The sequence below is a fragment of the Mauremys mutica genome, chromosome 21, assembly GCF_020497125.1.
Source record: "Mauremys mutica isolate MM-2020 ecotype Southern chromosome 21, ASM2049712v1, whole genome shotgun sequence".
Classification (NCBI taxonomy): Eukaryota; Metazoa; Chordata; order Testudines; family Geoemydidae; genus Mauremys; species Mauremys mutica.
Genome location: NC_059092.1, coordinates 21,195,381 through 21,213,547, shown reverse-complemented (window position 1 = coordinate 21,213,547; position 18,167 = coordinate 21,195,381). Strand labels below are relative to the sequence as shown.

The 18,167-nt window shown below is 48.4% G+C and overlaps 1 protein-coding gene across 2 annotated transcripts in view; it reads right to left on the bottom strand.

The window, feature by feature from the left end:
* ZMYND12 (zinc finger MYND-type containing 12) overlaps window positions 1–18,167 on the bottom strand; it is a 34,876-nt gene that overhangs the window by 14,392 nt on the left and 2,317 nt on the right. Inside the window, exons 2-3 of one of the 2 annotated variants that reach the window (XM_044996418.1) lie at window positions 7,725–7,866; window positions 2,753–2,924 (exon numbers count right to left, since the gene is read on the bottom strand). In XM_044996418.1, coding sequence (XP_044852353.1) covers window positions 2,753–2,924; window positions 7,725–7,866 — 314 coding nt within the window. The remainder of the gene's footprint in view (window positions 1–2,752; window positions 2,925–7,724; window positions 7,867–18,167) is intronic. The other variant, XM_044996416.1, reaches the window with a different exon arrangement.

The window sequence follows — 18,167 nt, the reverse complement described above, 5'->3', positions numbered from 1 at the left end:
GTTTCATGAGCCAAGGCAGTAACGGGTAAGCGGGGTCTCCAAGGATCACAATGGGCATTTCGACGTCCCCTACTGTGATCTTCCTGTCCGGGAAATAAGTCCCTGCCTGCATCTTCCTGAACAGGCCACTGTTCCGAAAGATGCGTGCATCATGCACCTTTCCAGGCCAGCCTGTGTAAATGTCAATGAAACGCCCACGGTGATCCACAAGCGCCTGAAGAACCATAGAGAAATACCCCTTCCGATTAACGTACTCTGATACTAGGTGGGAGGGTGCCAGAATAGGAATATGCGTCCCATCTATTGCCCCTCCACAGTTAGGGAAACCCATTTGTGCAAAGCCATCCACAATGTCCTGCACGTTCCCCAGAGTCACGGTCCTTCTTAGCAGGATGCGATTAATTGCCCTGCAAACTTGCATCAACACGATTCCAACGGTCGACTTTCCCACTCCAAACTGGTTCCCGACCGACCAGTAGCTGTCTGGAGTTGCCAGCTTCCAGATTGCAATAGCCACCCGCTTTTCCACCGTCAGGGCAGCTCTCAATCTTGTGTCCTTGCGCTGCAGGGTGGGGGCTAGCTCAGCACACAGTCCCATGAAAGTGACTTTTCTGATACGAAAGTTCTGCAGCCACTGCTCATCATCCCAGACTTCCATGACGATGTGATCCCACCACTCAGTGCTTGTTTCCCGAGCCCAAAAGCGGCGTTCAACGGTGCTGAGCATTTCCGTGAATGCCACAAGCACTGTAGTGTCACACGCGGCAGGCGACTCAATATCATCGTCGGACTCCTCACTGTCACTTTGGAGCTGAAGGAATAGCTCAACTGCCAAACGTGTTGTGCTGGCGACACTCATCAGCACAGTCCTCAGCAGCTCAGGCTCCATTTCCCACAGAAATCACGATTCACAGACAGAGAGTAAAAAACTGAAAGAGACTCACAATGGCGCCAAACGTGGCCGGAAAGACTGTGAATGCTGGGATGTGAAGCGATGCACCACGGGGCGTTGGCACAGGAAGCGGAATGACCCACACACTTCCTTCCCCTTCCCACAATACTCAGCGCCAAAATGGGACGAGGTGCTCTGTGGGATAGCTGCCCACAATGCACCTCTCAATACAGCGCTGGAAATGCTGCAAGTGTGGCCACACTGCAGCGCTGGTAGCTGTCAGTGTGGCCACACTCCAGCGCTGGCCCTACACAGCTGCATAACCAGCGCTGTAACTCCCAGCGCTGCAACTTGTAAGTGTAGCCAAGCCCTCAGTCTGAATGGGTCATTAAAAAGGACTGGCTGAGGCCAACCCCATATCAATGAAGTATGGAGAAGACAATCACCAGAACATTGACATCTCCCAATCAGTGACTGAAACAGAAATGGATTTCCCTACCTCTCAGCAGGGAAGCAAAGCAAAGATCCCAGCTCAAGAACAAAGGACTGGAAAGGTGTGAGATGGGAGATAAGAGCTGGCTGCTGGAAGGAGTTGGGAGGCTCTCACCTGAGAACTGACCAAGGAGGTCAGAGAGAGCGAGAGAGCCTGGATATGGAGTTTACTACAGCCCAGCTGTGCTCTGGGCTAACTAGAACAGTGGTGGGCAAACTATGGCCCGCAGGCCACATCTGGCCCGCAAGACTCTCCTGCCCGGCTCCTGCGCTCCTGGCCTGGGAGGCTCGCCCCCATCCCCTCCCCTGCAGCCTCAGCTCATTGCGCCACCAGCGCAATGCTCTGGGCAATGGGACTGCAAGCTCCTGGGGCAGCACAGCTGCAGAGCCGGGGCCTGACCCGGTGCTCTGTGCTGCGCGGTGGCGTGGCTGGCTTCAGCCAGGCGGCGCGGCTGCCTGTCCTGGTGCTCTGGGCAGCGTGGCTGTAGCGCCACCAGCCACTGATGCTCCAGGCAGTGCAGTAGGGGGGCAGGGAGCAGGGGGGTTGGATAGAGGGAAGGGGAGTTCGGGGTGGTGGTCAGGGGGTGGGAGTGTGGATAGGGGTCGGGGTGGTCAGAGGGCAGGGAACAGGGGGGTTGAATGGGGGCAGGGGTCCCCAGGGGCAGTCAGGAATGAGAGGAGGGGTTGGATGGGGTGGCAGGGAGCAGTCAGGGGCGGAGGTTCCGGGGGCTGCCAGGGGACAGAGAACCAGGGGGTTGGATGGGGCAGGAGTCTTGGGATGGGAGGGGGGCATCAAGGGGCGAGAAGCAGGAGGGGTCAGATAGGGGGCCAGGCCAGGCCACACCTGGCTGTTTGGGGAGGCACAGCCTCTGCTAACCGGCCCTCCATACAATTTTGGAAACCCGATGCAGCCCTCAGGCCAAAAAGTTTGCCTGCCCCTGAACTAGAATGTATTTGAACCATCTTTTAACCTTCATTTCTCTGTGCTAACCTGGAGACTTCCTATGCTGTGTTCCAGCTGATAAATAAACCCAACTGTTTTGACAACACTGTTTGAATATCACTGTAAATGCTTGCTGAGGTCCATTAATCCCTGAAGAGTATACAAGTCTCTATCAGGAGACTATCTCAGTTGGACTCGCGGAACAGAGCTCATCGTGTGAAGCAGGAATGCTGAAGTCTTGGAGGTTCAGTATTAGGAGACAGTGAGGCCACATGGCCTACCCTGAAGGAAGGGTGAGACTGAAGGGGTTCCTCCAAGAGACTGTTCCAAAGCTGGGGGTGTAGTGCCAAACCTGTGGATCTGTGACATACCAACATTATGGTTTTAGATTTACCATTGATATTATTTGCTTCAGCAAAACTTACCAGTGCTAGCCTCAGCTAAGATGAGATAAGCAGGAACTAATTCCACAGAATCTGGACCACAGGTATCAATGCTGAAACGCAGTGAATGTAAAGCTGCAGGAATTGCTTCTTCATGTTTTCCTTCAAACACAAACTTCTGGGCCACTTTGTGAGTAAAGTCAACTAAGTGTTTCTATAGGGGAAAAATTAACAATGGAATGGGAGAGAGCAAATGAAAATATTCTATCGATGTATACACCATCTACCTTTACAACCAATTGCTACATACACGGTTACAAATGGGAAACCCTGTTACGAGCTGAGTGAGTTAAACCCATTGAGATTGACAGGTGTAAACTCACCCTTCAGTTAACATTACTTTAAGCATAACATCCCACCTAAGACAAAAGGTGTGTGTGAACCTGCTCAGGAGCTTCTGGCTGAGCACTGTTTTGGTGTGTGCATGTGTGTGAAAAGAGAGATCACACAGAAACTGAGAATAGACAAGAACAAAGAAAAAGGGAGAGGCAAAAAAGCCAAGCATGAGCCTGTAAACACACGGTGACCCTTGGAAAAGCTAGAGAGCACATTTTTGGGACGTGTTGGTTAAAGAGGTTTTGGGGCTGTACGCTAATAAACTTCTCCTTTTGTTCTTTGTTCCTTCTGCTTTACATTCCTTGAAAATAAATAAGACTGCATGAAAGAAAATACCAGATTCCATCAATTTCTACTTCCAAATGGATCATCTCCAGGGTCCCAAACTTTTGACTAGCCACTCATGTAAAAAATGACAGGTTTCAGAGTAGCAGCTGTGTTAGTCTGTATCTGCAAAAAGAACAGGAGGACTTGTGGCACCTTAGAGACTAACACATTTATTTGAGCATAAGCTTTCATGGGCTACAGCCCACTTCATCGGATGCATGGAGTGGAAAATACAGTAGGAAAATATATATATACACAGAGAACATGAAACAATGGGTGTTACCATACACACTCTAACGAGAGTGATCAGTTAAGGTGAGCTATTACCAGCAGGAGAGAAAAATAACTGTTTGTAATGGTAATGAAAACGGTCCATTTGCAGTAGTTGACAAGAAGCTGTAAGGAACAGTGGGGGAGGAGGGGGAATAAACATGGGGAAATAGTTTTACTTTGTGTAATGACCCATCCACTCCCAATCTTTATTCAAGCCTAATTTAATGGTGTCCAGTTTGCAAATTAATTCCAATTCAGCAGTCTCTCGTTGGAGTCTGTTTTTGAAATTTTTTTGCTGTAATATTGCGACTTTTAGGTCTGTAATCGAGTGACCAGGGAGGTTGAAGTGTTCTCCGTCTAGTTTTTGAATGTTACAATTCTTGACATCTGATTTGTGTCCATTTATTCTTTTACGTAGAGACTGTCTGGTTTGGCCAATGTACATGGCAGAGAGGCATTGCTGGCACATGATGGCATATATCACATTGGTCGATGTGCAGGTGAACAAGCCTCTGATAGTGTGGCTGATGTGATTAGGTCTCCCCTGAATAGATGGTATCCCCTGAATACATATGTGGACAGACTTGGCAACGCGCTTTGTTGCAAGGATAGGCTCCTAGGTTAGTGTTTTTGTTGTGTGGTCTGTGATTGCTAGTGAGTATTTGCTTCAGGTTGAGGGGCTGTCTGTAAGCAAGGACTGGCCTGTCTCCCAAGATCTGTGAGAGTGATGGATTGTCCTTCAGGATAGGTTGTAGATCCTTGATGATGCACTGGAGAGGTTTTAGTTGGGGGGGGCTGAAGGTGACGGCTAGTGGCGTTCTGTTACTTTCTTTGTTGGGTCTGTCCTGTAGTAGGTGACTTCTGGGTACTCTTCTGGCTCTGTCAATCTGTTTCTTCACTTCAGCAGGTAGGTATTGTAGTTGTAAGAATGCTTGATAGAGATCTTGTAGGTGTTTGTCTCTGTCTGAGGGATTGGAGCAAATGTGATTGTATCGTAGAGCTTGGCTGTAGACAATGGATCATGTGGTGTGGTCGGGATGAAAGCTGGAGGCATGTAGGTAAGTTTAGCGGTCAGTAGGTTTCCGCTATAGGGTGGTGTGTATGTGACCATCGCTTATTAGCACTGTAGTGTCCAGGAAGTGGATCTCTTGTGTGGACTGGTCCAGGCTGAGGTTGATGGTGGCGTGGAAATTGTTGAAATCATGGTGGAATTCCTCAAGGGCTTCTTTTCCATGGGTCCAGATGATGAAGATGTCATCAATGTAGTGCAAGTAGAGCAGGGGCATTAGGGGACGAGAGCTGAGGAAGCATTGTTCTAAGTCAGCCATAAAAATGTTGGCATACTGTGGGGCCATGCAGGTACCCATAGCAGTGCCGCTGATTTGAAGGTAAGAGATCCACGTACTTATCTGATCTTATGCTCAAATAAATTGGTTAGTCTCTAAGGTCCCACAAGTACTCCTGTTCATGTCAAAAAGTGATTGTAATTTTAGTTGTTATCTATAAGTGGATGAGACTTGGGTATGTCACATTAAAGGCCATGGGTTCTATTCCTAGCTCTACCAGAAAGTAACCTTGTATAATCTCAGCCCCTCTGTTACCCCATCTGTAAATGAAGGGAATGATACTTGCAGCCTGTAAGGAAGGGATATAAGGACTTACTGAATAATAAAAGGCAGTGCACACAGATTAACACAAGTCCATGGAAAAAATGACACAAACTCATGATCTCCTAGCTCTCAGCCTAGTGCACCTACCCTTTGACCAATGGGTATTTTGATATGCAGAATCAGAATCTGTTTTTGCTGTGTCCCGGCTAGAGCTCTAGTTCTGCATGTATCATAGAAATACAATACAGGAGCATGTGCAGTACAGTTGGAATGTTCAGAAAATAACAAAAAGGGATGTTGTAGGAAAATAGTTTGGGGAGTGCGTGGTCTACAGACTTTTTACACCCAACTTGATGCAGAGCTCACCTACACACTGGTTGGGAGAAGAAATGTCTTCTCTGTGGCTGTCAAGGGGACATGCTGCTTTCGCTTATGATTCAAGGGACTCCTTTGAAGCCTTTTTGCTGGCTGTGCAAGCTGTGGGAGTAGGGAGACCTGTGCTCAGGAAGGCCAGGCATTAAAAAAAACAACCCACACAAATTATCCCTGGTTCCAGGCTGTTCTTCTGAGATTTATTTCAGTGATGGAACCTTCCTTGCAGACTGCTCAATTGACTTAGTATGGACCTAGTCTATGCATCAGCTGGCAGTGGAGCTTTCCTGCACTGCTAAATCAGGCAAGTGCAGACCTCGCCTATGTGCCATCAAGCAGTTTCAACATTTTCCCTGGGGGGAAGTCAAGAGCAAGGGGAACATTTACTTGCCCTTCTGCTTCTCCTCACGGCCTGTCATTTCTGAGGAAAGAGGGTAGGAAATGATACCACTATTGAGGAAATATTTTTATTTTCGTTTTGACAAAAGCCTCAAAGCCCATGAGGAAAATTAGAGAAATGTAATTGAAAAAGTTTAAAACTCCTATGTAGATTCTTCCTATTGTGCATCCAAACCCTGGCTCAGAGTCAAAGATCTGGTCTGTCTCCTCTTCCTAGGAAGCAGTTGAACCTTACTGTAAGCCTGTCAGACAAGTAAGGGGTCAGATAATGTGTCTGTCTGTGCCTTTTATAAATAAAACACCCAGTACAATTTTGATTGCTATAAAAGCAATAAATAATAAATACTTTCAAAGTTGTTGCATAATGGGTATGTGAAGTCACGTTAGAAAAAAGGCTAGGACTAAGTTATGATGAGTATTCAAATTCATATGATCATTGCACTCAATAATGTGAATGATATCTTTGCTGTACTATAGATTTTATTAAAAATCTGGTTCAATTCATTCCACATACAATCATGGATTGCTGGATGAGCAGAGGAAATGTGTAGAGAATCTTGATATTACTTCACTCGCCTTGTCTTAGTTTTCCATGACATTTCAATGTTTTGATGGAGTCTGCCCAAAGGGTATAGATACAATGCACAATTTAGGGATTAGTTTTCAATCTCAAGCTAAACTTCAAAATCCACATTTTGACAATGTTCAGAAGTGCCTTTTCCCATCTCCAAAATATTCAGAAATTGAAAACCCCTTTTAAAAAAAAATATAAAGACATTGACTTTGCCATAGTGGCCTCGCCCTCATGACTTCTAGGATGTACTATTGTAATGCACTTTATCTGACATTACCTTTCAAACCCACAGGCAGATAATAGCTACAGGTGAACATGATAGCACATGTTCCACAGGTGAGGATACCTTCTGTATACCATGTCAGTAAGTGCACGCCAAGTTATTACTTTAATCATAGAAAAACTACATCATGTGGATCTAGTTAACAATACCTGACAGAGTACCTGACTGTTCTGTGTCTCTTTATGGTAACACAGATCAGGAGAACTGGAATTGTTGACCGTTCTGAGATACAGGTGGGGACTTTCAGGTGCTCAAGTCCCATTAAAAATCAGTAGGAGTTAGGCACTTACCTCTTTTAAGAGGCTTTGAACATATCAGCCATAATTTTGAAAAGGCAGTGATTTTTCTATTGAGGGCCCATACTGTTTAAAACAATCCTCTCTGCATATTAACAAGGGCTATGCTAATAGGCTATCCACCAGATACTAGCGATTGGCGCATTAGCAATGTTCAGAATAATATCTTATTTTTGAGTCATTCTATCATCTTAATATTTTATGATTTGAGGGAAAAGCAGGTGAAGGGCTCTTTTCTTTTGATCTAATTGGTCACTCTAGTAGTATGACATGATTAGGATGTGTTTTGTTAAAGCACCCAAATGGCTCTGTTACAACAGCTAAAAATAAAAATAAAAATAATAATAATAAAAAAAAACCAACCTCCACCTAATTAAATGTCAGTCGGATGTTTTCCATACCTTAAACACATATACAGATAGGAAGAAAATTCTAATTATTTTCACAGATCTCTCAAGCAATATTCACTTTTTCTTTTACATACCTGCCTGTGAAGAAGCTGTTCCACGCCATGTTTTCTTTCTTTTTCAGAATTGAAAAATGGAAATGATGTACGTATTGGAATCAACAATTGGCATATTTTCTCATGGATGCTAACCCAGTCAGCTTTTTGATGATCTACATCACTGGTAAAATATGAGGAAAATACTTTTTTAAAAAGTATTGTTTATCTTTATTGCATTTCTAGTTGTATATTCTGTCAATTCCTGCTGTAGTTTCTACTGGATTTCACCAATAATGAATGGCTACTCATAACAAATAGTCTGTAGCAGGATCTAGTTCCCCAACAGGATTCCAAAATAGGAAGGTAGTGCTCTTCTGCCAAGTCAACTTAACATAAGATGTTAGAACCCTCCAGAGAAATCACTTACAAAACCTTTGTTAAGGTGGAGTTAAAGCTGCTGCTATGCAACAGGGCCTTGCGAACTGTGTACACTTTTGTAACGTGGAACTTCAAAACCACAATCTCAAATGTTGGAAAACTGGGAACTGCTAAGTTAAAGTCTCCCAGCATATCACCAAAGAAAACATTAGTGTGAGCAAACATCCCCCCTCAAATTAAGAAACGTAGGAAAAACACAGCTAAGGTGCTGATTCCCATGGCACACAGTTTCTACTCTGCTTTCCATATGAACACCTTGTAAAGTGAGTGGAAAATATTCACCACCAACCTGCAAGCAATCCCCTCACTGCATTGTTAGCATCCTTAATTGTGATTATACAATTGGGAACAAAGAAAAGCAGCTCAACACCTCTAGTGTGATCTCTGTCAATCATTAGCGATTATTCCCATATCAGTACTACTTATAGCGATCACCCTGATGGTCTTGTTGCACTGCATGAATAGGAGTCCTTATCTGGAGTTCTCATGGATGCAGAGAGAATGTCATTTCTTGTTAGGAAAAGGTAAGGTACTGTGATGTTCCTAGTGCCTATCATCATCCCTACAGGTTTCAGAGTGGTAGCCGTGTTAATCTGTATTAGCAAAAACAATGAGGAGTCCTTGTGGCACCTCAGAGACTAACAAATTTATTTGGACATAAACTTCCGTGGGCTATAACCCACTTCATCAGATGCATGGAGTGGAAAATACAGTAGGCAGGTATAAATATACAGCACATGAAAAGAAATTTTCCCTCTGTTGATACTCACCACTTCTTGTCAACTGTTGGAAATGGGGCACATCCACCCTCATTGAATTGGCCTCATTAGCACTGACCCCCAACTTGGTAAGGCAACTCCCATCTTTTCATGTGCTGTATATTTATACCTGCTCCTGTATTTCCACTCCATGCATCTGATGAAGTGGGTTATAGCCCATGAAAGCTTATGCCCAAATAAATTTGTTAGTCTCTAAGGGTATGTCTACACTACAAGACTATTTCGAATCAACTTAAGTCGAATTTGTGGAATCGACCTTACGAAGTCGAATTTGTGTATCCACACTAAATACACTAATTCGACTGTGTGAGTCCACAGTAACGGGGCCAGCGTCGACTTTGGAAGCGGTGCACTGTGGGAAGCTATCCCACAGTTCCCGCAGTCCCTGCTGCCCATTGGAATGCTGGGTAGAGCCCCCAATGCCTGCTGGGGGAAAAAATGTGTCGAGGGTGGTTTTGGGTAACTGTCATCATTGAACCGTCAATCACGCCCTCCCTCCCTCCCTGAAAGAGCCTGCGGGCAATCTGTTCGTGCATTTTTCTGCTCAGTGACAGCGCGGGCGCCACAGCACTGCGAGCACGGAGCCCGCTGCAGTTATAGCCGTTGTCAACGCCTCGCACCTTATCGTCCACCTCTTCCACAGTCAGCTGCTGAGAAATAGGGCTACTTTTCAATGGTGCTGCGAGCACTGGTGGACCATGGGGGACGTTTTACCAACATCAACGTCGGGTGGCCAGGCAAAGTTCATGACGCGCGTGTTTTCAGGAACTCTGGTCTGTTTAGACGCCTGCAGGAAGGTAGTTTCTTCCCAGACCACAAAATAACTCTTGGGGCTGTGCAGATGCCTATAGTGATCCTCGGGGACCCAGCCTACCCGCTAATGCCCTGGCTCGTGAAGCCCTATGCAGGCGCCTTGCACAGCGACAAGGAACTGTTCAAGTACCAGCGAGCAGCGAGCAGCGTGACCTGTGACTGTTCAGTTTCTTTACAGAGAAGCTGAACCTGCCCCTGTTTCTTTACCAAGTTACTGTTGACTAGCATCTGCAGTTACATACCCCGTCCACCCCGCTTCCCCCACTTCCAACACACGTTTAAAAATAAAATACATGTTCCACTGTAACTTTACAAAGGTTTCTTTATTGATGACTTTGCGTTAAAGGGTTGAAACTGGGACGCAGACTGTGCTGGGTAGGGTGTGCGGTGATGTAAAGACTGCCTCTAAACTCGAGGAATGACAGGCTCCTGCTCCCAGAGCGGTCTGCAGTGCCGTACTGGTTGTTTCAACGGAGCCTGCCATCCCTCCTTTTTGGGACTCTGTGTGCGGGGGCTATGTGGCCTTGTGGCGGGGGAGGACGGATACAGATTCCTCTGCTGAGTGGCTCTGTGGTCCAGGACAGGGACCGTTGCATGAGATCTGTAACCTCCCTCCCCCGCTACAAAGTCACGTACCCCCCCACCCACACAGAACCTGCAAACCACCTCCCATACTGACCAGGGTGCCTACTGACTGCACTGTGTGTGTGACCTGCTGCTGATCCTGCCCCCGTCTCTGTACCCTGCTAAAGGTGACTGTCCTATGCAATACCCTACCCCCTTCCCCACCCACCCACCCACCCCTTCAAACACAGCGTTGTGTAAAAAAGCATGACGGAAACAGTAATTAACAGCAAAGTATTTTTAATAACTAACCAGACAGTCAGGGGATGAAACTGGGATTGGGGCTTGGGTGAGTCAGGAAGGGAAGGAATTCTCAAAAATTAGGGTATGAGAGCTTTTGGGTACTTGAGCACTCTGCTGGGGTGCAGTGACAGTTTTCACGGCCCCTGGCGCCACTCCTTCTGGTTACTTTGGGTGACGGGAGGTATGGGACTTTGTTGCGGGGGAGGGCACATAGGCGGCAGGTTTGTATAATTTTTGGTGGGGCCCAAAATGGTGGTGCCCCCCCGCTCCCGCCCTGTAAGCCGATATAAAATGAAGCTACAACGCGTCAGTGCCACAAGATTACAAGGGTCAATTAAAAGTGGAAAGTCAGAAGCAGCACTTGCCTACTTCAATATACAGTATTATATTTTGTTGCATCTGTTGTGATGAAGTGGGAATGTTCTTAATATTTTCTCTGAATACTGTGTGGGTGCCTCAGTTTCCCCTGCAAGATGCCAACTGAAGGTGTTGGGGACAAAGAGATCAGGTGGCCTCCTTGTCCAGAAGAGACACAGAGGCCAGAGGAGGGAGTGTCAGTTTGGAGCTGGCTGGGGAAATGGGGAGAGACCCAGAACTTGGTTCTGGGCTCCCTACCCCCCAAGATGGACCTGACAGAGGGGTTCTGTTTTCTGTACCAACAAGCTCTGTTTAAACTGTGTTCCCGTCATCTAATAAACCTTCTGTTTTACTGTCTGGCTGAGAGTCACATCTGACTGCAGAGTTGGGGTGCAGCGACCTCTGGTTGCCCCAGGACCAGCCTGGGCAGACTCACTTTGGAAAGTGCATGATGTGAAAGGGCATGCTGAATGCTCCGAGGTCAGACCCAGGAAGGTGTAAACTTCTTGCCCTGGAGACAGTATGCTCCGAGAGAGGAGGCTCCCCCAGAGTCCTGACTGGCTTTGTATGGAGATGTTCCAAAGCATCACAGCATCCCCTTCCACACCGTGCACTTCCCAGAAGTCCGCACAGGCACTGACACTCCCTCCTCCGGCCTTTGTCTCTTTTCCAGGCATTAGGAGGCCACCTGATCTCTCTGTTCTCCAACACCTTCAGTTGGCACCTTGCAGGGGAAACTGATTTGGGAGAAATGAAGTAAAAGCTGCCCAAACCGAGCTTGAGCACTCCTGAATTTTGAGGTGTTCAAATCTGGAAGGCAGGTGCTGGGGGTGGGAGAGGGCTGTGGGCTCCATGGGGGAGCATGGCAGCAACTGTCTGGAGCTGCATGGAGCCAGATACGCTGGTCTGAGTGGCACAGTAAGCGGTTTGGGGGTTGGTGAAGAGGTAGGGAGTTCCGGGGGGCAGTCAAGGGACAAGGAGCAGGGGGAGTTGGATGGGGCAGAGGTTCGAAGGGGCAGTCAGGGGACAGGCAGCAATTGGATAGGCATGGGAGTCTAAGGTTTATCAGGGGACAGGTAGGGGGTGCGGTCCTGGGGGGGGGAAGTTGGGTGGGGTCTCAGGAGGGGGCAGTTGGGGACAAGGAGAAGGGAGGCTTAGATAGGGGCTGAGGTCCCAAGGGGCAGTTAGGGGCAGGGGTCTCGGGAGGGGGTAATTGGGGAACAAGGACCAGTGGGGCTTAGATAGGGGGTGGAGGTTCTGGGGGGCAGTTGGGGCAGGGGTCTGGGGAGGGGGCAATCAGCGGACAGAGGCTGGGATTCAAAGGGCTCTGGGCTGCTGGCAGCCGCGGGGATCCCAGAGCCCTTTAAATCCCAGCCCCGGCTGGGAGTCAGAGGACTCTGGGCTGCCTGCAACCGCAGGGAGCCCAGAGCCTTTTAAATCCCAGCCGGGGCCGGGAATCAGAGGGCTCTGGGCTGCCCGCTGCGGCGGGGAGCTCAGAACCCTTTAAATCTCAGCCGCGGCCGGGAATCAGAGGGCTCTGGGCTGCCTGCAACCGCGGGGAGCCCAGAGCCTTTTAAATCCCAGCCGCAGCCGGGAATCAGAGGGCTCTGGGCTTCCCGCTGCAGCAGGCAGCCCAGAGCCCTCTGATTCCCGGCCGCGGCAGGGATTTAAAGGGCTCTGGGCTGCCTGCAACCGCGGGGAGCCCAGAGCCTTTTAAATCCCAGCCGCAGCCGGGAATCAGAGGGCTCTGGGCTGTCTGCTGCGGCGGGGAGCCCAGAGCCCTTTAAATCCCAGCCGTGGCCGGGAATCAGAGGGCTCTGGGCTGTCTGCTGCGGCGGGCAGCCCAGAGCCTTTTAAATCCCAGCCGCCGCCGGGAATCAGAGGGCTCTGGGCTGCCTGCAACCGCGGGGAGCCCAGAGCCTTTTTAATCCCAGCCGCAGCCGGGAATCAGAGGGCTCTGGGCTTCCCGCTGCAGCAGGCAGCCCAGAGCCCTCTGATTCCCGGCCGCGGCTGGGATTTAAAGGGCTCTGGGCAGCCCCGGCGGCGGCGGCGGCAGCGGCGGGGGGCGCTCCAAGCAGGGGAGAAAAAATATTGGTGGGGCAGAGCCCCTGCTTGGGATTTATTCATGGGGCTAAAGCCCCAGAGCCCCATATAAGTCGGCGCCTATGGGAGGGCAGTTGCAGATACACTGCGGGGGAGCTCTGTCCTCCTGGCTGCGGTCCTGCAGAACATCCACAAGGCGCCGGAGCATGTCCGTTTGCTCCCTCATTAGTCCAAGCAGCGTTTGAGTCGCCTGTTTGTCTTCCTCACACCACCTCTCCTCCCGTTCGCTGTGTGAGCGCTGGTACAGAGAGAGGGTCTCCCTCCACTGGCTCTGCTGGTCCGCCTCGGCTCGGGAGCACCCCATAACTTCAGCGATCATCTCGTCCCGTGTCTTTTTCTTTCGCCGCCTAATCTTTGCCAGCCTCTGTGAGGAGGATGCTGTGGCAGGTCTGGAGACAGTCGAAGCTGTGTGATGGGAAAAAGGGAGTGAATTCCTTGCAAAGATACATTTTTCCGAACAATGAACACAGTCTAGTCTGTGTCTGTGAACAACACCATGCACAGCACCTATCTCGTCCGCACTCCTGCAGCAGGCAATCCTGAAAGCATAAACTCTGCCCCTGTTCTACCCCATCGCAGTGTCCCCCGACTCTTGCACTTCTGGGTTGAGATCCCAGTGCCTGATGGTGCAAAGTTCATTGTCGCGGGTGGTTCTGGGTAAAGTAGTCAGTCATTCCTTCCTCCGGGAAAGCAACGCCAGACAATCATTTCAAGCCTGTTTTCCCTGGATTGCCCTGGCATACGCCATAGCGTGGCAACCATGGAGCCTGTTTTGCCTTTTGTCGCTGTCACCGTATGTGTACTAGATGCCGCGGACAGAGGCGATTCAGCAGCGCTACACAGCAGCATTCATTTGTTTTTGCATGACAGCAGAGATGGTTATCAGCCATATTGCACCACCAACCACGCCAATGTAAATTGGCACGGTGATGACGGGTAGCAGTCCTACTGCACTACACCTTCTGCTGCTGTCATAGGTGCCCCTGGCCGAGATCAGCCGGGGGCGCAAAAGACAAAACTGGGAATGACTCCCCGAGTCAATCCCTCCTTTATGGTATCTAAAAATAGAAACAGTCCTGCCTAGAATATGGGGCAACTGTACTAGGGTTGCAGTGTATCAGAGAACTACAGAGCACAGCCGCTCTGTGTCAGATCCCGCAGGAATGACGAGCTGCATGCCATTCACAGGGGGTGCCCCTACAACCACCCTACCTGTTGCTTCCCTCCTCCCCCAGCCTTCCTGGGCTACCGTTGTAGTGTCCCCCCATTTGTATGCTGAAGTAATAAAGAATGCAAGAATAAGAAACAGTGACTTGTTAGGGAAATGAAATGAGGGTAAGGCAGCCTCCAGCTACTATGATAGTCCAGGCAGTACAGAATCTTTTCTTTACACATGAAGGGCGGGGGCTGATGGAGCTCAGCCCCCTGTTGCTATGATGAAGATGGTTAGCAGGCTGTCTACTTATGGGCTGATGATGAGGACGGGTAGCAAACCTACTGCACTACACCATCTGCCACAAGGCTGATGATGAGAACGGGTACCAGTCGTATTGCATCGTCAGTCACCCATGAGGCGGGGGAGGGGGCCGAGAATGCTACCGTAGCGTGCCGCAGCATCGCGTCTACCAGCAGCATTCAGTACACATAGGGTGACATTTACAAGAGTCAAGAGACGATTTCTTTCCCTTTTCCTTCTGGGGGTGGCTGTACATTGACGAGCTATGCCCTGAACCACCGCGGACACTGTGTTTGACCCTAGAAGCATTTGGAGCTCAGCCAAGAATGCAAATGATTTTCGGACACATCGGGAACTGTGGGATAGCTTGTGTCCTCAGTCCCCCCCCCCCTGTGACCGTCCATTTGATTCTTTGGCTTTCCGTTACGCTTGTCACGCAGCAGCGTGCTGACTCTCTGCTACGCCGTCTGTCCGGAGATTTTTTTAAAATACTTTGGACCAGGCGTAACATTACGGTAATTTTCCTAATTAGATGCAGGAGTCGCCGAGCGAGATCGCCCTGAGGAGGGTCACTGAAGGAGATAGAGAGCGCATGCTGCGTGAAAGCCAGCACAACCCAGGGGCCTATGCTGCCAGTATTATGGAGGCAATGCTTCCAGAAAACCTCAATAAAGCCTGGCGCGGAAAATTGTGCTACCACGGAGCACCCAGTAAGGCAGCTCTCCCCAGGAACCTCCTGCGGAGGCTTTTCCATTTCCTCCAGGAGAGCTTCGTGGAGATCTCCCTGGATGATTTCTGTTCTATCCCCATATATACAGAGACCTCTTTTACACATACTTCAGATTCCTGTTATATTAAGAACAAAAGTTTACATGTTTAAAGCACTTACCGACTGCTCCTTCCCCTGATTCAGGGTCCGGGTTAATGGCCGGGGAGGGTTGGTAGGGGATCTCCGTGAAGGTGATGAAGAGATCCTGGCTGTCGGGGAAACAGCGTTGTAAATGCTGTCGCCTGCCTCGTCCTCCACAAACCCTTCCTCATCTTCCCCGTCCGCGAACATCGCCAAGGAACTGTCCGTCGACACTGTCCCATCGTCAGAGTCCACGGTCACTGGTGGGGCAGTGGTGGCAGGCTCCGTAGCGTCCGTTTGCCGCTTTGATTTTTTGGTAGCCTTGTCTGGGGTCCTTGATTTCACGCGGCGCTGCATTGCATCCCACCTGTATCCTCTGTCTCTCATGGCTTTGGAGACCTTCCCATAGGTCTTTGCATTCCGTTTTTTGGAGCACAGCTCCGAAAGCACAGACTCCTCACCCCACACACCGATCAGATCCAAGACTTCCCGGTCACTCTATGCTGGGTCCCTCTTTCTATTCAGAGATTACATGAACTCCTCTGCTGGAGAGCTCTGCATTGCTGCCGGTGCTGCTGAGCTCGCCCCGATGTCCAACCACGAAATGAGATTCAAACTGTCCAGACAGGAAAAGGAATTCAAATTTTCCCGGGGCTTTTCCTGTGTGGCTGGTCAGAACATCCAAGCTCGGACTGCTGTCCAGAGCGTCAACAGAGTGGTGCACTGTGGGATAGCTCCCGGAGCTACTAAGTTCGATTTGCATCCACACCTAGCCTAATTCGACATAGCCATGTCGAATTTAGTGCTACTCCCCCCGTCGAACTAAAGAGCCCTCTATGTCGAATTAAATGGCTTCCTGGTGTGGACGGGTGCACGGTTAATTCGAATTAACGCTGCTAAATTCGAATTAAAGTCCTAGTGTAGACCAGGCCTAAGATGCCACAAGGACTCCTCGTTGTTTTTATCATCCTTACAGGGGCAGAGAAAGATTATGTTGTGTATGAAGAAGCACCAGGAGAAATGCAGGTTCAACAGAACTACCACTAAGTGGATACACAATTGGTTAAGCAACTGCAAACAAAGAGTAACTATTAATGAAATGATGTTGGATTGGAGGGAAGTCTCAAGTGGGATTCCACAGGGATCTGTTCTGGTCCAGTGTTGTTTAACATTTTTATTAATGACCTGGCTGTAGGTATACAGAGCACACTGTCCAAGTGTGCAGATTACACAAAGCTAGAAGGAGCAAAGAATCCTGTGGCACCTTATAGACTAACAGACGTTTTGCAGCATGAGCTTTCGTGGGTGAATGCCCACTTCATCGGATGCAAGAGTGGAAATTTCCAGGGGCAGGTAAATAGGGGTTGCCAATACTTTGGAAGATACAGCTACAATTCAGAGGGATCTTGACAAATTGGAGAACTGAGCAATAGACCATAAAATGAAATTCAACAAAGACAAATGTAAGGTGCTACACGTAGGGAAGAAAAACCAAATGGACACACATAGAATGGGGGGAAACTAGCTCGGCAGCAGCACTGGTGAGAAAGATCTGGGAGTTTTGGTGCAGCACAACCTCAGCATGAGTCAGCAATGTGATGCTGTTGCAAAAAAAAGTAAATGCAATTTTAGGTTGCATTAAGAGACATAGCATGCAAGTCATGGGAGGTAATAGCACCGCTCTAATCAGCGCTGGTTACGCCTCGCTGGAGTACTGTGTCCAATTTTGGTCACCAATGCATAGAAAGGATGTAGAGAAACTGGAAAGGATCCAGAGGCAAGTGACAAAGATGATCAAATGGATGGAATGCAAACCATACAAGCAAAGGCTGAAGGAATTGGGTATGTTTAGTTTGGAAAAGAGGAGATGGAGGGGGGTGGGATATTATAGCGGACTTCAGAAACTGCCACAAAAAAAGACATAGAAAAATTGTTCTCTTTTCCCACAGAAGGCAGGATAAGAGGCAATGGGTTCAAACTCCAGCAGAGCAGATTTAGATTAAATCTCAGAAAAATCTTCCTAACTGTAAGAACAGCAGGACAATGGAACAGACACCTCTGGAGATCTCCTTCACTGGAGGTTTTCAAAAGGAGGCTGGATAGCCATCTGTTTAAGATGGTTTAGACACAACAAATCCTGCATATTGGCAGGAAGTTAGATTAGATGACTCTTGCAGTTCCTTCTAACCTTATGTTTCTATGATTCTTAACTGTGCATGTCCTGATTTTTAACAGTAATGCTCTTTTTGGGAGTATGTGGGGAAAGCTTAACTGTTTTCTAATGTTTGAGTTCGGGGCATTGAAATCCCATGTTCAGAAAGGTATTGGGTGCAGAAGACCATATTATGCAGCAGCAACCTTAACTCCACTTCAGCAAAAAAATGAATAAGTGAATTCTATATTGAGTCTTTGGGCTGGAAATAGAAATAAAGAACTTTGTCATGAACTGCCCATTACCCCCTTTGATTTATTGTTAGGAAACACCTCTCTCATTAGAGAAAAAGACATGTGTTATTGGTTTGCCTCTGGAAGTAGTTGGAACCTATGGAAGAATATAGAGAAAGAATACTGTGCAGCAGACTGACCAGTCTAGGTGGCCGGGTGAGATATTATCATTTCTTGTTCATAACTATGATTTACTGACACATTTGTGTCTCCTTCCCCACTTTCATACCCACACTTCATTATGGCATATTGATAACATGGGGCATTAGGAGGATTGTGGGAAAATAGGGGCTCTGATATTTCCAGCATGTAATGACACCCACCCACAAACTTCCATCTCATCCAAATTAGTTGGTGAAGCGGAATGACCTATT